Here is a 17,392-nt window from a genome sequence, read left to right as displayed (position 1 = left end):
CAAGTAGTGCTGATTTCTTAACAGTAAGTGTAAATGGAGGAAAGATGATCCAGTCAATTACCATTTTAAAGTTAAGAATGAATATTTATCTTAGGATGGGAATCATTTCAGCTAGCTTTAGACAGCTTATATTTGATTGTCTAGGTGTAGGGATGGAACTAATTTTATATAACTTTAGGCACATACAAAGTAGACATATGTTTCTGAGTTACTCCTAGTAAACCTCGTATACTCACGAGAGAGGCATGTTGCCATGATGTGAACAGTTTTAGACACCTTTAAGATGGGATGAATTGTGTCCTGAACTGCTTTTATTAATGTGATTCTGCTGCCTTGCTAAGGATCCAAAAATGGTTAGACAACACTTAAAGTTCTTCCAAAATTTGGAAGCTCTTTGTTCTGTTATTCCAGTTCTCTGTTCAACACTTTCCTTACTTGTTATGAGATGAAAATATTTATTATTGTAATTAATAACATAAATAATATAAACAAAATAAATAAATATAAAATAGTAATACCAATAAGTCAGATGTTAAGCAGTGCTGCAAATACAAATCACATCAGGTAACTATGTCTGCTGCATATTGTTTAACATTCTTTTTTTATATAGGTGAACACTGAAGATAAGAAAAGAATAAAAGGGGCAAGAGGAAGATAACTGTGATGTTCAACTTTGATATGTGTATCTATCACATTTAGTTACTCAGGTAGAAATGAATAACCGTCTCCTATATCCAAGTCTGGGGAGATACATAATCACAAACTTAGTACCTGAACCGCTACATTTCTTTCATTAGAACCATTAATGGGTCTAGCACAAAGCATGCTATCATCTTCGAATATTTAAACTCCAAATCCTATTACAATACTCTCTGGTTTCAGAATAAACAGAGCAACTGCAATGAAGATAAATTAATTGTCATACTGAAGTCCAACTACATTGCCTTTTATTATGGCTGTTGTTAATCTTTTCTCTCAGTGGAAAATATAAGATTTCAGCTACATACAAATTAAGTAGAATAGAATCAAAGATTTGCGGGGAGACCTTATAAGAGCCTTCCAGTACTTAAAGGGGGCCTATAGGAAAGATGGGGACAGACTTTTTAGCAAGGCCTGTTGTGACAGGATGAGGAGCAATGGTTTTAAAGTAAGGGAGGGCGGATTTAGACTGGATTTAAGAAATAATTTTTTTACAATGAGGGTGGTGAGGCACTGGAATAGGTTGCCCAGAGAGGTAGCGGAGGCCCCATCCCTGGAAACATTCAAGGTCAGGTTGGATGGGGCTCTGAGCAACCTGATCTAGTTAAAGATGTCCCTGCCTTTGCAGGGTGGGGTGGACTAGATGACCTGTAAAGGCCCCTTCCAATCCAAAGCATTCTATGATTCTATGATTCTATGATTTGTCTATTCAGTCTGCTGACCTAATATATTAATCATGCTCTCACTAGTCCTCTCTCAAACAACTCTCGTTTCTTCTCTCTCCTTTTGTCTTGACATCTCATTTCAAAGACCATCCCCCTTAGACTCACGTTTTCAGAGCATAGATGAAGCCAAGCAATAAGAAAGCTCAACAACACAGATAGATGAGAATAAACTAAACACCCAGTGCCTGAATCAAGAGAGAATTTCAGAACTGGGACTGTTAGTGGGTAACACATGGGAGACTCAAGATCTGACAAAGCAGCTCTGTCAGGCTCTGCTTCATCTCCCTCTTCTCCCCTATTACTATTATTTGGCGTGGTGGGGGTTTCTCTCCCATGTCTGCCTGTTCCCTCCCTCCCCATTTCTCTGGGGATATGCACCCCTCTCTTTTTGCATTTCTTATGAAAGTTTTCTTAGAGGGTTAGGATAGGGGTTTTCCCTATGAAGGCCCAATGATGGTGAGCTTTCTTTTCTCCTGGGGGTTACTCTTAGCATCCTCAAGGAGATGAGCATGGCAATGACATGCTGGCAATGCCAGGGGGGGGATACAGGATCAGAGCTCAGACAGGGCGGCTCCTTCCCCAGTCCGAGTCCACCCTGGCCACCCCTGCTCTACTGCTGGTTGGCGGAGGGTGGGGTGGGGGGAGGAGCAAGGGGAACAGATGAAAATCGGGCAGGTTTTGCCAAGTCCACTTCTCCCCCTGCAGAGGACTAAGACAAGGAGATGGAGAGTTTGGCTACCTTTGGGCACAGTTGTGACTTTTCCATTGATTTCTGAATTGTTCCTTTCAGTATCCACTATTGTGGAGCTGGGACAGGTGCCCTTTCCCCTCACCTCCCTTTCCCTCCTCTTCTCTTCTCTCCTCTCTCCTCTCCTCTAGGTGGTGTCGGACTAGCTGCTGCTGCTGCCTGACAGCAGAGTGGAGGGGCTGCTACAGAAGATTCAGGGCTCCAGCTCTGGCAGGAGGTGTGTTTCTATCAAGGCAAAGGCTCATGTGCCACACACCACTGGCCATTCCTCTTGCAGTTTTTGCCATCAAGGGTACACCCACCGTGGGGTCCCACAGGGGGAATCCACTCCTGCAGCACTCTGTTGCCCCAGGGTACTGGGAGATATCCTCGGTGTGCTTTTACTCAGTCCTCCTGGGATGCCCCAGGGACTCTGGCCCAGCCCAGGGAGGGACATGGGGCCCAGAGATTCATTTCCCCAGCAGAAGATCTACCCCTCTCCACAGAATTTTGCTTCTGCACAGAATTTTGTTGTGGCTGTGCCAGCCAATGACTTTTTAATTTCTATGTATTGGATGATGACTGGTGATCCTTTGGCTGTGCAGTTTTGGGCAGGGGATGCTTCTGCAGGAGAAAGATGGTTGTTTATATTGTGATGAGTGGCTGTATATCCCTGACAGCCTTTTGTGCACACAGGTCCTTTAGCACTGTCATAATGCATTGAGAGTGGGCTATTGTGGTCGTGACTTTGCATCAAGTCATGCAGAGCTACTGGTGGCCATACTGATATTGCAAGCTATGTTTGAACTTGCAATGTCTGCGCCCAGGCCAAGATACTGCTGCAGAGGCTGCAGGAACTATTACCAAATCCCGAGCAGCCATGGCAAGTTATTTAAATGGATTTTATTGCGGACCTGCCTGTGTTCCAGGGCTTAGAATAGTGCTTGTGGTGGAGGACTTCTTTACTAAAAGGCAGCTATTTCTGTTCCATGAAAGAAGTTACCCACAGCCCTTCAGACTGCATGTATGATTTTGCAGCGTGTGTTTCACTGCCATGGTCTGACAAATAGTGTGGTGACAGATCAAGAAGCCCAGTTCACTGCCTGGTTCTGGAGGTAGCTTATAGGCCTGCTGGAGTTGCAACTCCTTTTTTCCAGCCTGTATCACCTGCAGTCTAATAGTCAGACAGAGCAGCTGAACGAGATCCTGCGAAAGTATCTCTATTGCTACATAAATTAACACCAGGATGACTGGGTCTCTCTGTTAGCATTGGTGGATTTTGCCTATGTGTCCACTCATCCACACAACAGACCCCTTCTTAGATGCAGTATGGTTTTCAGCTCCAGCAGCTGTCCAAGGGTTTTACTCTGACGACTCCCTTGAGCAGTTACAGCTTAAATATTTGTTTCTTTCAGAGCAGCGGGAAAGGGCAAAGCCAGCTTCCAAATGTGCAAATAAACACTGATGGCCAGCACCAGACTTTGTGTTTGGAGACTATGTTTGGTTATCTGTTGAACATGCTTGTTCAGTGCATCCTTCTTCTAAGGTGGATCATTATTACCTGAGATTGTGTAAATTGTGGCCTGGGCTAGTCTGGTTGTGTTTCGTCTGCAACTTCTACTTGCCCTCAAGTTTCAACCTGTTGTTCATGTCGCCCTGTTAAAACTTGCTCACTGTGGGATAATAGCTGGAGGTGACTTAGAAATTTTTTAGGTTAAGGTACAGCATTGAAGAAGATTCCCGGGTGGAATGCGGCTGACATGCAAGGCCATTCCATGGAAGTTCCCTAGGCCTGTAACCTTAGACATCAGTGACGCCAGGGGATCTTGGTGTACTGACTCTAAGAAGGTACTGTTCGGACGGTGGAGCAGTGTGGAGACGCCGCGGCCAGGCTCTGCAATTAAATGGGAACTCAAAGGTATTGTGTGTGACCAGTAAGCTGCACATTTGCTATCCTGGGCCAACAGTCTGTCATGCTTCTCATAAAATGCTGTCCTTTGATGAACTTTACTCATTATAACATCATTATAATACCAAAACACACCTCCATCCCAAAAGCTACCTGCCTCCAAGGTGCGACCACCCCTCACTGAGCTTGCGCTTTGAATTTTTCCTAGCCTATACCTTTAAAAGCAAAGTGAGAAAACTTTACACCAATCCTAAACAAAGATGTATGACTAGAGTCACTCAAGCTCCACCCAAAAGGTGAAAGATAGTATAAAATGGCTTAAGAGAAAGCGAATGTTAGGGAAGGCGCCATCGCGTACCACTCTGACCTCTGGGATCAGTCAATGGGCTGAGCCTCTCTTCCCCCCCATTGGGACGCCTTTGGGTAAGAGTCGAACACTTGGTTATTCCAAGTGCCTCCCCGGGAAACTTAGAAATCTCTCTAGAGTTGCTTTATCATCTTTAACGCATTTATAGCCGGCAGTGTCATTCATACTCTTGGTATTTGCACGTGCTTTGCAGACAGTAAATTTATCACCGGTAATCCAAAGAATCTGTGTATCTGTTGCTCTAATAAACTGCACTCTTTATTAATGTGGCCGTGATAGTTCATGTAACACGACTAGCCTGGGGGATGCAGCGTGTTTAAATTAACGCTGTCACCTTTACTCTGATGAATGGCTGCATATACAGTCCTTAGAAAATAAACCGTTGACCAAGTCTGAGACTAGGACTGGACTTAGCCACACCTAGACTCTTCTCTGAGAAGGAGTTTAGAAAGCAAGGGGGTCCTGTCTGAACCTCATGACTCAACGGGAGGGTTCCCCCCGCCTCAGCCACTCCTCAGACTCCTACATGACAGTAACTCTTAACGCAACAGAAAATTGGCATAGTCGGCAGGATTACCATGGATAAACTGCTGCAAAAATACGGATGTGACCCTTCCGAGACTGGGAAGGAGTGGGCTCAACAATTTTGGAAGGATGAACAGAAAGTGGTAGAACGCATTGAGCAGTGTCAGGCTGCACAAAGGCTTGTAGCAAAAAAGGGTAAAAGGGTAATTTGTGCGGTGTTAGAAGCCTGTTTGTGTTGCGCTCAGCAAGAATCTAGGAAAACCCCTGCTCCCAAAACAATTTCCAATGTAACTTTAGAAGCGGAAAATGTGGCGTTAAGGTCATCATTGGCTTTTGAGAGGGAGACAGAAAATACGCTAAGAACCCGAGTCGATAGACTTGTGAATGAAAATTATGAACTTGTGAGTAAGAATGGTAAACTCATGAATGAGAATGGTAAACTTGTGAGTGAGAATGAGAATTTGCGAGTGAGAATAGTAAACTTGTGAGTGAGAATGACAAACTTGCGAGTGAGAATGGTAAACTTGTGCGTGAGAACAATAAATGCGTAAATGAGAATAATAGACTCGTAAGCGAGAATAATCATCTTAGACAATTGCTGGAAAGGATTAATCGGCTGCTAGACAAAGTGCGACCTTCTGCTCCAGTTAAGCAGATCCGTAGATTACTGCATGGTGTAGACCCTGAAATTTGGGATAGTGACCTTTGGTTTGACAGTGATGGTGATGATGAGGTTGAAGGGACCTCTGATTCCGAGCCCCAATTGGTTTCCTTACGACCTTTGGTTAAAACTGAGACCACTGTTGATGACGATGATGAAATCCGTACGACTGTGCGAACAATCCCATGGTCACCAGCAGAGTTGATAAAAATAGAGGAGAAATTCTCAAGGCGGCCTGGTGAATTGGAGGTAGAGTATGTGTGTCGAGTTTCTCTTGAAGGAGGGGACCGAATTATGTTAAGTGAGGAAGAAGCAGGAGGTTTTTGGGGACCAGGAGTATTTCTAACCACCACACCGGGAGAGCATAATTATTCCTTAACTGCACGAGCTGCATACTGGGCAGGTGGTATAGATCCTCAAGAGAGAGGAGAGCCACTAGAGATTAAAGCCACAGGCTATTCTGATCTAGCTGCAGCAGTACAGAAAGCAGCCTGCATACAAGCGATATATGAGAAAGATGAGTTAAGGAAATCCCTGATGCTAGCTCCTATCGACCCGGCACGATTAACCCCTCTTATTCTCTGACTGCCTCAAGATGTTTGTGGCGAATACCCAAGATCGTATACAAGCGTCTCATAGAGGTGCTGGTCGGGATTGCAGACGAGGTCAGCGCGTCCCCATACCCACATGGAGTGAATTTGTACAGGACATAGATAAGTACGGGCGCCGAATGGGCTGGATCAGCTCGTCCGGTGCAAAGCTCCCAGACCATACCCGACGGGTTCGCCAAGTCTACACTCAGAACCCTAAATTGAATGGAAGGTTCGACCCTAATAAGGAACAGAGTGAGCTGTGGCGTAAAGCCCTAGGTCTGGGTGTACCCCGGCAAATCTTGCGCAACATCACTACAGGGGATCTCCGTACATTGGTCCAATCTCTGGGTAAAAGGAACAACCCAGCCAGGGAAAATTACATAGCTGGCAAACCCCCAACCCACAAGGGAAGTGTACCTTCCGCACTAGGCTCAATTGACGAGACAGAATCTCAACAAAAAAACTTCCATCCCCTGGGAGGGCAGTGAGCCACCCTGCCCGGCGAGTATTAGCAATTCAATGGCTCTCTGATGAATACTCTGACCCTATCATTGCTACCCCTGTTGGACCCCGGAAAATATTGGTAAACTTCCTCATTGACACCAGGGCCCAAATGTCAGTCATCACCCATGAAACAGCACAAACCCTAGGCATAAAATCTGACCGATGCAGGGTTAAATACATAGGAATTGATGGTGCAGAAAAGGAATGCGCTACCGCAAAAATTTCACTTTGGTTGCCAGAGGAACAAAAATTAACCAGGGTGGAGGTATTAGTTGGTGCTGCATACACTAACATCGTAGGATTTGGTATACTGCGTGGGTGAACATGGAGACTCCCTGATGGAACTGTGTGGAGTTTTGCGAGCAACAAAAGGGAATCAGGCATAGTGAAACTGAGCCTATTACAAACATCTATACCCTTACCCCTCTAAAATCACTAACGTTCGGCAGTATCTGCTGCCGACGGCAGCACTTATGGGGATTGACGGGGTGGTAACGGACTTGGAAAAAAGGGGTATCATAAAGAGGGCTCATTCGCCCTATAATTCGCTGGTGTGGCCAGTAAAGAAACCGACTGGGCAATGGCGTTTTACAGTGGATTATCGACAGTTAAACGCTAATACTGCACCCCTGGCTGCCGCGGTTCCAAACATGGCAGAGGTAGTGACATTGATACAGGGAGCTACCCACCCCTGGATGGCCGCCCTGGCTATTAAAGATATGTTTTTTATGATTCCTCTCCTTGAACAAGATAAAGCGCAGTTCGCCTTCACATGGAAAGGGATTCAATATACCTTTAACAGGCTTCCACAAGGATATAAACACTCCCCCACTATTGCTCACAATGCGCTGGCCAAGATCTTAGCAGAAATTCCTGTCTCACCTGATAGTACCGTGTATCAGTATATTGATGACATCCCAATATGGGGGAAAAGCCAAGAGAGTGTGAGGGACACAATGGAAACCATTCGGGAGACACTGCTTGATCTAGGTTTGGAAATTCCAGACTCAAAGTGCCAGGGACTGGCACAAGAGGTAAAATTCCTGGGGGTCTGGTGGATCAAAGGAGCTGCTTCTGTTCCACAGGACACCCTGGAAAGAATAGAACATGGACAAAGGCCATCTAGCATAGAGGAATTACAACAAATCTTGGGAGCTTTAAGTTATTGGTGCAAACACATTCTTGGCTTTGCTATCATTGCATGTCCCTTGTATAATTTGCTCAAAAGGGGTAAATCATGGGAATGGACTGAGCAACATACAAGTGCATTAGAATTATTAATAGAAGAATTGAGGTTGTTCCAGCAACTTGGTCCTATACACCCAACCGACCCTATCCATGTAGAATGGGGGTTTAGTGAACATGGATCTCATTGCAACCTATGGCAAAGGGGGCCAGAGGGACCGGAAAGACCATTGGAATTCAGCTCCCACTCTTTCAGTGACACTGAAAGGAGATACTCAGATCTTGAGAAGGGTCTGTTATCCCTGGTGCGAGCAGTGAAACAAACAGAACAAATAAGAAGGAAACAGGATGTAATTATTCGGGGACCTTTCCGCCTCCTGGATATAGTCAAAAAGGGGACAATACCACCAGCTGGTATTGCCCAGAAGCCCACGGTTCGTAAGTGGTATGCCTATCTAGAGGGCATTAATGAAATTATGCCAATTACCGAGGGCAATATTAAAACATCTAAACTGCAAAAGGATATAGACAGTACCCTCTTGTTCCAGTCTCCGCCAAACAAGCCATCTCCGATACAGGAGGTGCCCCCCCTAAGGGAAGATAGTGACCTTACAGGAGTCTGGTTTACTGATGCATCATCCCATAGGGAGAACAGTAAGTGGAAATACAAAGCAGTAGTGCTGGAAGGGGCAACCGGAGAGAAATTGACTGAAACGGGTGAAGGCAATGCACAGGTAGGAGAACTTAGAGCAGTTCTACTAGCTGCACAACATGGTGCTAGCCATATTTACACCGATTCATATGCTGTCTTCAAAGGAGCCACCGAATGGATAGGTCACTGGGCAGTCAATAGTTGGCAGGTCAACAGGGTTCCAGTCTGGCAAACCGATAGTTGGAAACAACTGTTAGAGATAGGAGAACAGCGGATGCTATACATAGGTTGGGTAAAAGGACATGATCAATCAAACTCTATCGCGGCTCAATTCAACCAACAGGTAGACAGCCTCACGCGGCTGCGGCAAATTGATGTTGTAAATTATAACCAAGAATGGGAACGTTTACTCGAATGGTTACATGTTAAGCGTGGACACACTGGACGGACCGATTTATATCGAGAAGGCATAGCCCGAGGATGGCCTGTATCAGTTAAGCTGTGTGAACAAGTAGTAACTGCCTGTTCACAATGTCGTTTACGGCTCAACAAAGACCATCTGAGTAAGGCGCCCCCACTGCATATTCGGGACAGGAAAACATTGTGGCACTCTTGGCAAATTGACTATATTGGCCCATTGCGACCATCAGGTGGGAAAAAATATGTCCTGGTGGGGGTAGAAGTTATATCTGGCCTCACCATGGCCGCCGCCTTTACATCAGCCACTGGGGAAAACACGGTGAAAGGCCTTAAAGGGTGGTTTAGCACACTTCCCCTACCAGAGGAAATTCAAAGTGATAACGACTCACACTTCACAGCTGCGGTGGTACAAAATTGGTCCAAGGAGGAAGGGATTTGGTGGGTATTCCACACTCCCTATTATCCTCAGGCTAATGGCATTGTCGAACGTACCAACGGGCTGGTTAAGCGTTTCGCAAACACTCACGAGTCTGGGTGGCATTTGCAACTGTATGACACCGTCTATCAATTAAATAACTGATGGAGTGGAGATTGCTGCCCCAAAATGAAAGCCTTTTGTGCATCCGTTAATACAATCACCCCAAGAACTCCCACTAAACCAAGGGAGCATTCTACAGGATTTTACACCGGGCAACCTGTACTGGTGAAAATGCCTCAAATTGGAACAGTACCGATGGTACTAACTAGTCCCAAAAATCCCTAAGCATGGGAAGCCAAGGATTTCTCAGACAAAGTACACCGCATTAGCACCCGGTGGATTTCACCTTCTGTTTAACCCTGCCAGTTAAAATACAACCGAGCACATTTTGTTTCTTTTGTGTGTCCCCACAGGAACCCTGGAGGAAGAAGACTCTGATTGAAGTAGATGTCCCCCAAATGCCGCTATACTTGTTGTATACTCTTGATTTTAATTCTAACTCCTTCAGCGTGTGGCCAGGAGGACCCAGAATGGCTGTGGTCTCACGCCTACATTAGATACAATGGGATTATGGGAACACGTGTCATCAAGGAAAAGCTAAATTTAGCTACTGTAGTTATGCATGGGGCCGAGGTGTTCTCGAGACACGAGTGGAGCTGGGATAACGGATGGCTTCCGCTCCTGAACGGAAAAACAGGAGAAGGAATCTGGATAGGATGTAGGATGATCAATGGATCAACCCATGAAAAGGTCACATCTATGATAATATCCAACATTTCCAGAAATCCAATAGCAGCAAAGTCTTGTGTCATTGACGAGCAGGATTGCTGGTATAACTTTACTCTGGTAGAGCCCATTATGGTGACATGTGTATGGCAACAACACTGTAAAGGGCCAGGGATGTCAAAGCAACACTGTATAGGGCTGTCATTCCAGTTCGGGATAGATATGATTGAACCTGACCCAACTACACCACCTGACCTAACCTCACCCATTCCATTTGACACACTACAAGACGGAGTTAGGAATGTACCCATTTTCACCTCGATACCCCACAATGATCCTTGGGACCATGCATTGTCACGATATACTGCAAGCATTGGAACACTACAAAACAAAAGGAACTTAAGTCTCTCCACTCTAGTTATGCACGGAAATGAAGTATACTCAAGAGATGAATGGAGTTGGAATGACACTCTTCGGATGGCTAAACTTCAAGCCATTCCAGGACAGACAACACAGATCAGCTGCCGAGTAACTAATGGGTCCACTTACCACAGACCTACTGAAATTAAAATAGTCCATACTGACTCTTCCAGACCAAAAAATTACAAGGCTGAATGTTACAAAATGACTGAACCAAATTCAGATTGTTGGTACAACCTTACCTTTACCAAACCCATAATTGTATACTGTCTTTGGGGTTATAGAGGCACCGAATTACTATTTGAATTTATGATTAATACAGCAACGTCTGTGCCAGTTGCAAAGGATAAGGAACCTCTGCCCCCACAAATGTCTGAAAATATACTGACTCGGCCTCCCATTAGTCTAACTCCTTTCATCTTCAACACAGGCCCTTACATAATTAAAAATACAGGTCAACAACAAGTGCTGTTTAATCCATCATACTCCCTCAAACGGGTAGAATTAACAATGCAGACTAATATCTCTGCAATTAAACCTACCTGTTCACCATTCCTGGGTACATCTTACACAGGATGGTTAGCATGGTTACATAAACGGACTCTCCTTTCTCCAAAATGATCAAAGAGAGATGTGACTGGTGTCTTAGGAACGGGACTGGGAGTCTTAAACAGCATAGATGCTGAAGTACTTGCTAATAAATTAGCCACAGTAACCAATGACCTAAGTGCCCTGAAACACCCTTTACAATCTTCTCTTTCAGCTCTGGGAGCTAACCAATGGCTCTTATCGGATATATTGCCTCAGTGGGGAGAGGTAAATGAGGACCACCAGTTGATTGTGGATGCACTTGGTGTGACCCAAAACAGTTTCCTTAGCTCTTAGTTGTATCCAAGCTCAACTGTGGATGCAATCTATAGTAGCTGCAATTATACGGGAAGGTGAGGAAGGCATCCTGCCCACCGAAATTCGAAAGGTAATTTGGGATAATGCAACTGAATTTGAGAAGGAATTCCAATCCTGGTGGTATCCAGTTAATTTCTACTACAACCCTACTGACAGCAAAGCCACAGCTTTTGTCTTAACAATACTCAATGCTTCAGTATACACCATATACCCAATCATTGCGTTGGGGTTGAATCACAATGGAACTATACTCTATCCGTTAGAACATAGAGTATGGGCCCAACAAAATGGGAACAAATGGCAAACTATTGATATAAATGCATGCGTTGTACGGAAACAACAAGGATTTATTTGTGAGAGTAACACCCTCAAAGCCCAAGACATTTGTCTTGACACAGAACAAAATGTTTGCCATTTTGAAATACAACCAGATGAAGCCCCTAAAACTGTACTTGTATATATCAGGAAAGGGTGCACTTGCATGAGAACCTTTTGTGATTTTGTTTATGGTAGATAATTCTTTTATGGTAGATATGGTAGATTTTATGGTAGATATTCTTTTGGTAGATAATGTTAATGTAGATATAAGTAATCACTCAAATATTTGCGTTTGTAATTTTACTGAAATCATGGGATGCGACTTCAACTATTCAGCTCCTGTCACAACTCACCAACTGCTGCAAGCTAACTATACACTGTATCAAGACTTACTACCTGCTCACATTGGAATGAACCTCACATTGTTGAGAAAACTACTACAACACGATGACCTGAATCAACTGCTAGAACGCATCCGGAATAATGGACATAAGACATTAGTCACCGTCCACCATGACGCGGAAGAGATACATCGCATCTTAGAACGAGTGAAGCAGGATGAAGGACACTATTGGTGGGACCCTTTGCTAGGATGGTCACCAACTGCAACCAGAATTCTCAATAAGACACTTCATGCCGTTGTTGTTCTGCTAGTGCTCACTGTGTTATGCTTTGTTCTAACCATCGTGCTGTATGTTAGACTTTGGACTATGGTGAAGCATTTGTCTCATCAAATATCCCCACAAGATGTATACATGCTCGATAACCCTCACCACAGGAATGTATATGACACACCCGAGGCATTCCGAATATTGTGAAGCTTGAGTGACTATAGTCACGGGGTAGATTATGTGGGATAATAGCTGGAGGTGACTTAGAAATTTTTTAGGTTAAGGTACAGCATTGAAGAAGATTCCCGGGTGGAATGCAGCTGACATGCAAGGCCATTCCATGGAAGTTCCCTAGGCCTGTAACCTTAGACATCAGTGATGCCAGGGGAGCTTGGTGTACTGACTCTAAGAAGGTACTGTTCAGAGAGTGGAGCAGTGTGGAGACGCCGCGGCCAGGCTCTACAATTAAATGGGAACTCAAAGGTATTGTGTGTGACCAGTAAGCTGCACATTTGCTATCCTGGGCCAACAGTCTGTCATGCTTCTCATAAAATGCTGTCCTTTGATGAACTTTGCTCATTATAACATCATTATAATACCAAAACACACCTCCATCCCAAAAGCTACCTGCCTCCAAGGTGCGACCACCCCTCACTGAGCTTGCGCTTTGAATTTTTCCTAGCCTATACCTTTAAAAGCAAAGCGAGAAAACTTTACACCAATCCTAAACAAAGATGTATGACTAGAGTCACTCAAGCTCCACCCAAAAGGTGAAAGATAGTATAAAATGGCTTAAGAGAAAGCGAATGTTAGGGAAGGCGCCATCGCGTACCCCTCTGACCTCTGGGATCAGTCAACGGGCTGAGCCTCTCTTCCCCCCCATTGGGACGCCTTTGGGTAAGAGTCGAACACTTGGTTATTCCAAGTGCCTCCCCGGGAAACTTAGAAATCTCTCTAGAGTTGCTTTATCATCTTTAACGCATTTATAGCCGGCAGTGTCATTCATACTCTTGGTATTTGCACGTGCTTTGCAGACAGTAAATTTATCACCGGTAATCCAAAGAATCTGTGTATCTGTTGCTCTAATAAACTGCACTCTTTATTAATGTGGCCGTGATAGTTCATGCAACACGACTAGCCTGGGGGATGCAGCGTGTTTAAATTAACGCTGTCGCCTTTACTCTGATGAATGGCTGCATATACAGTCCTTAGAAAATAACCGTTGACCAAGTCTGAGACTAGGACTGGACTTAGCCGCCCCTCGCCTCCTCTCTGAGAAGGAGTTTAGAAAGCAAGGGGGTCCTGTCTGAACCTCATGACTCAACGGGAGGGTTCCCCCCGCCTCAGCCACTCCTCAGACTCCTACACGACAGTAACTCTTAACGCAACACTCACCCAGATCCTCTCTAGCAGCAATCTCACCCTTTGCCTCCAGTTATGGTCCAGGACCAGAGATAATGTCATGTCCAGGCTATTTTGGATTCCAGGATATCCCAGGGTACACTTTAGTGCTTGCTTGATTGGGCAGGGTATGGCCCTGATGATCATTCCTGGGAGCCTGTGTCGGGGTGCATGCTGTGGGTAAGGTTTGAGTTTTCGTGCCTGTTATCCTCCTACACCAGGTCCATTGGAGGATGTGAGGGCATATACTGGGTGAGTGGGGGTGGAATGGTGTCAAGGTTATACAGTTATCTGTTCAAAGGAGAAGATGTTCTGTAAATATGTCTTCACTAGCCATTGTTGTTGTTGATTATGTTGTTGTCAGGAGAACTAATAAAACTGGCTAGCAGGCAGGGCTCAGATTCTTTGAGCTGTTTCCTGCTTACAGCCTTCCCATCCTATATTTTTGCCTCTTTTCTTGGGCCTGCCCTGACAACTAGCTGACATACTGTTATCCTTGGGGAAGCTATATTAATTCTCTGTGCCTCACATTTCTCCATTATTATATTTAATATTATATACTATTCTTATTCCAGTTCATCTTTGCCATAAAGAAAATCTGAGAACCCAGATTGCCTACAAACACTTTTTAGGTGTCTGACTGAATGTTAGTATTGAATGTGGTTGTTTTTATCTGCAAGCTGAATCACCTACTTCTTCAATGGCTACAGTAAAACAAATGACCTCCAACCACCTATGTATGTGTGTTCTACAGATTCACTTAAGTATTGTGTAGCTGGAAAACACATTGGGTAGGAATGTCAAATCTTCTCTGGGAGTTTGTGTCTGATAGGAACCGGAGTGCAAATAAGTGTGAACCATGGCAGATGGTCAGGAATTTTGGGCTGAGTAGGAGCTAAAGTGTAAAGTTACCAGAATAGAATAGAATAGAATAGAATAGAATAGAATAGAATAGAATAGAATAGAATAGAACAGAACAGAATAGTTCAGATGGAAGGGACCTACAGCAATGTTGCGTTAAGAGTTACTGTTGCATACAAATAGGAGTCTGAGGAGTGGCTGGGGGGGGGGGGAACCCTCCCGTTGAGTCACGAGGTTCAGACAGGACCCCCTTGCTTTCTAAATTCCTTCTCTGAGAGGAGCCTAGGTGCGGCTAGGTCTAGTCTTAGTCTCAGACTTGGTCAACGGTTTATTTTCTAAGGACTGTGTGTATAGCCACTCATTAGTTCAGGGCTTTCGCTAAGGTGACAGCATTAATTTTTACACCCCCAAGTCTGGTCGTGTTGAAGGAACTATCACAGCCAGAGCAGTGAAGAGTGCAGTTTATTAGAGCAACAGACACCCAGACTCTTTGGATCACCGGTGATAAATTCACTGTCTGCAAAGCACATGCAAATACCAAGAATATGAGTACGAATAACACAGCCGGACACAAACATGTATATAACATGGCCAGACACAATGCGTATATCAAGAATATGAGTAAGACGGCCAGACACAAACGCGTTAAAGATAATAAAGCAACTCTATATATAGAGAGATTTCTAAGTTTTCCGTGGAGGCACTTGATATAACCAAGTATTCAACTCTTACCCAAAGGCGTCCCGATGCGGGGGAAGAGAGGCTCAGCCCGTCAACTGATCCCAAACGTCAGAGTGGTACACGATGGTGTCTTCCCTAACATTCTCTTTCTCTTAAACCATTTTATACTATCTTTCACCTTTTGGGTGGAGCTTGAGTGACTCTAGTCATACATACCTTTGTTTAGGATTGGTGTAAAGTTTTCTCGCTTTGCTTTTAAAGGTATAAGCTAGAAAAATTCAGTGTGCAAGCTCAGTGAGGGGTGGTCGCACCTTGGAGGCAGGTAGCTTTTGGGATGGAGGTGTGTTTTGGTATTATAATGATGTTATAATGAGCAAAGTTCACCAAAAGGACAGCATTTTGTCAAAAACGTGGCAGGCTGTTGGCCCAGGGTAGTAAATATGCAGCTTATCAGTTCCATGACACCTTTAAGTTCCCCTATTATTGCAGAGGCTGGCCGAGGCATCTCCACACCTCTCCACCCTCCGGGCAGCGCCTCTTAGAGTCAGCACACCAAGTTCCCCTGGTGTTACCAACATCTAAGGTTGCAGGCCTAGGGAACTCCGATGGAATGGATTCCTTACATGTCAGCCGCATTCCACCTGGGAGCTTCTTCATAGCCTTACCTAAAAGTGTGAATATAAGTTCTAATTTTTAAGTCACCTCAGCCATTATCCCACCAGCAATCATGTAGTCCAACTGCCTGACCACTTCAGTTGATGCATTCAACTCCTGCATGTAGATCATTGATAAAAATACTGAACAGAACTGGCCCTAGAATTGAGCCCTGAGGAACACCTCTGTTGACCAGATGTAGCCACATTCACTACAAGCCTTTGAGCCCTGCCATTCAGCCAGTTCTTCACCCAGCGCACCGTGTACCTACTCATCTCACAGTTGGACAATTTGTCCAGAAGGATGTTGTGAGGGACAGTATCAAAAGCCTTACTAAAAGAGAGGAAAACTACACCCACTGCCTTCCCTTCATCCACTAGGCGGGTGACTTTATCATAGGAAGATATCAAATTAGTTAAACAGGACTTTCCTTTTGTGAATCCATTCTGACTGTGCCTGATGATTGCATGGCTCTTTAAATGCCTTTCAATAACACCTAGTATGATCTTCATGTTCAAGTTCATGATCTTCATGTACAAATTCCTTTAGAGATCAGAGGTCTCAGCTTAACTGAACTTTTTTTCAAAATATGGGCAAATAAAAGTAATAAAGGAACAGTGAAGCACTCCAGAAAAGAACCTAGTTAAGTTATCAGGTGGGGATATATCTATATTGACACATAAATTTTTCCTGATTCAGTTCAAGGATGCTTTGTTTGATCCATTAATCATACTTATATGCTGTCATACAGACCCACAGTACATGCGTTTCCATGCTATGCATATAACATCTTGTTGTGTAACAAATTTTTGTACTGAGGCAAAAAACAAGAGAAAACCAAACCAAACAAACAAACAAAACCCCCAAAACAACAACAGTCTTTCAAGAGCCACCAAAACACTACACAGAGACTAGGGGAAACTTGGGAAACATGCTATGCAGCTTGGATGTAGCAACCAACTTCACAGAGGACTAATCATGACCATATTTGATCAAGTACTACTTAATCTGGCAGGCAATTATATGTCTACACTCCTGGGATCTATGATTAGATTAGGGCAGGTGATTCTTATCCAAGATGCCCACATGCTTGGAAAAATGTCCATAATCAAAGTCTGAGCAGGTGTCTGATGCTCATCAGAATTCCTGGTATTGCAATCTTACCGAATAAATTGTTGTTCTTTTTTATCAGTTTCCTGTCACTCAAAAAGGAATATTCCTACACAAAGTAAAAAACTGGATGAAGGCCCACAGTCTGACTCTAAGGAAGGCTGCTGACACACAACTGACATACTGTACAGCTTTGCGGTGCTTATACTGGTTCAGCAGGTATGTGAGGAGAGATGAGGTAGAGGAGGAAGAGAACAGA

At 44.3% G+C, this 17,392-nt stretch overlaps 1 protein-coding gene across 1 annotated transcript; it reads left to right on the top strand.

Annotated features, from left to right (window-relative positions):
* Positions 1 to 10,015: 10,015 nt before the first annotated feature.
* On the top strand, positions 10,016 to 12,633 carry LOC140662658 (uncharacterized). Its single transcript, XM_072886225.1, is given in 3 exon segments — positions 10,016 to 11,457; positions 11,459 to 12,006; positions 12,065 to 12,633. Coding segments are annotated over 3 exon segments (2,559 nt in total).
* Positions 12,634 to 17,392: the final 4,759 nt, after the last annotated feature.

The sequence above is a fragment of the Ciconia boyciana genome, chromosome 22, assembly GCF_034638445.1.
Source record: "Ciconia boyciana chromosome 22, ASM3463844v1, whole genome shotgun sequence".
Taxonomy (NCBI): Eukaryota; Metazoa; Chordata; class Aves; order Ciconiiformes; family Ciconiidae; genus Ciconia; species Ciconia boyciana.
The sequence above is the reverse complement of the archived record's forward strand: the minus strand, read 5'-3'. Positions and strand labels throughout refer to the sequence as shown.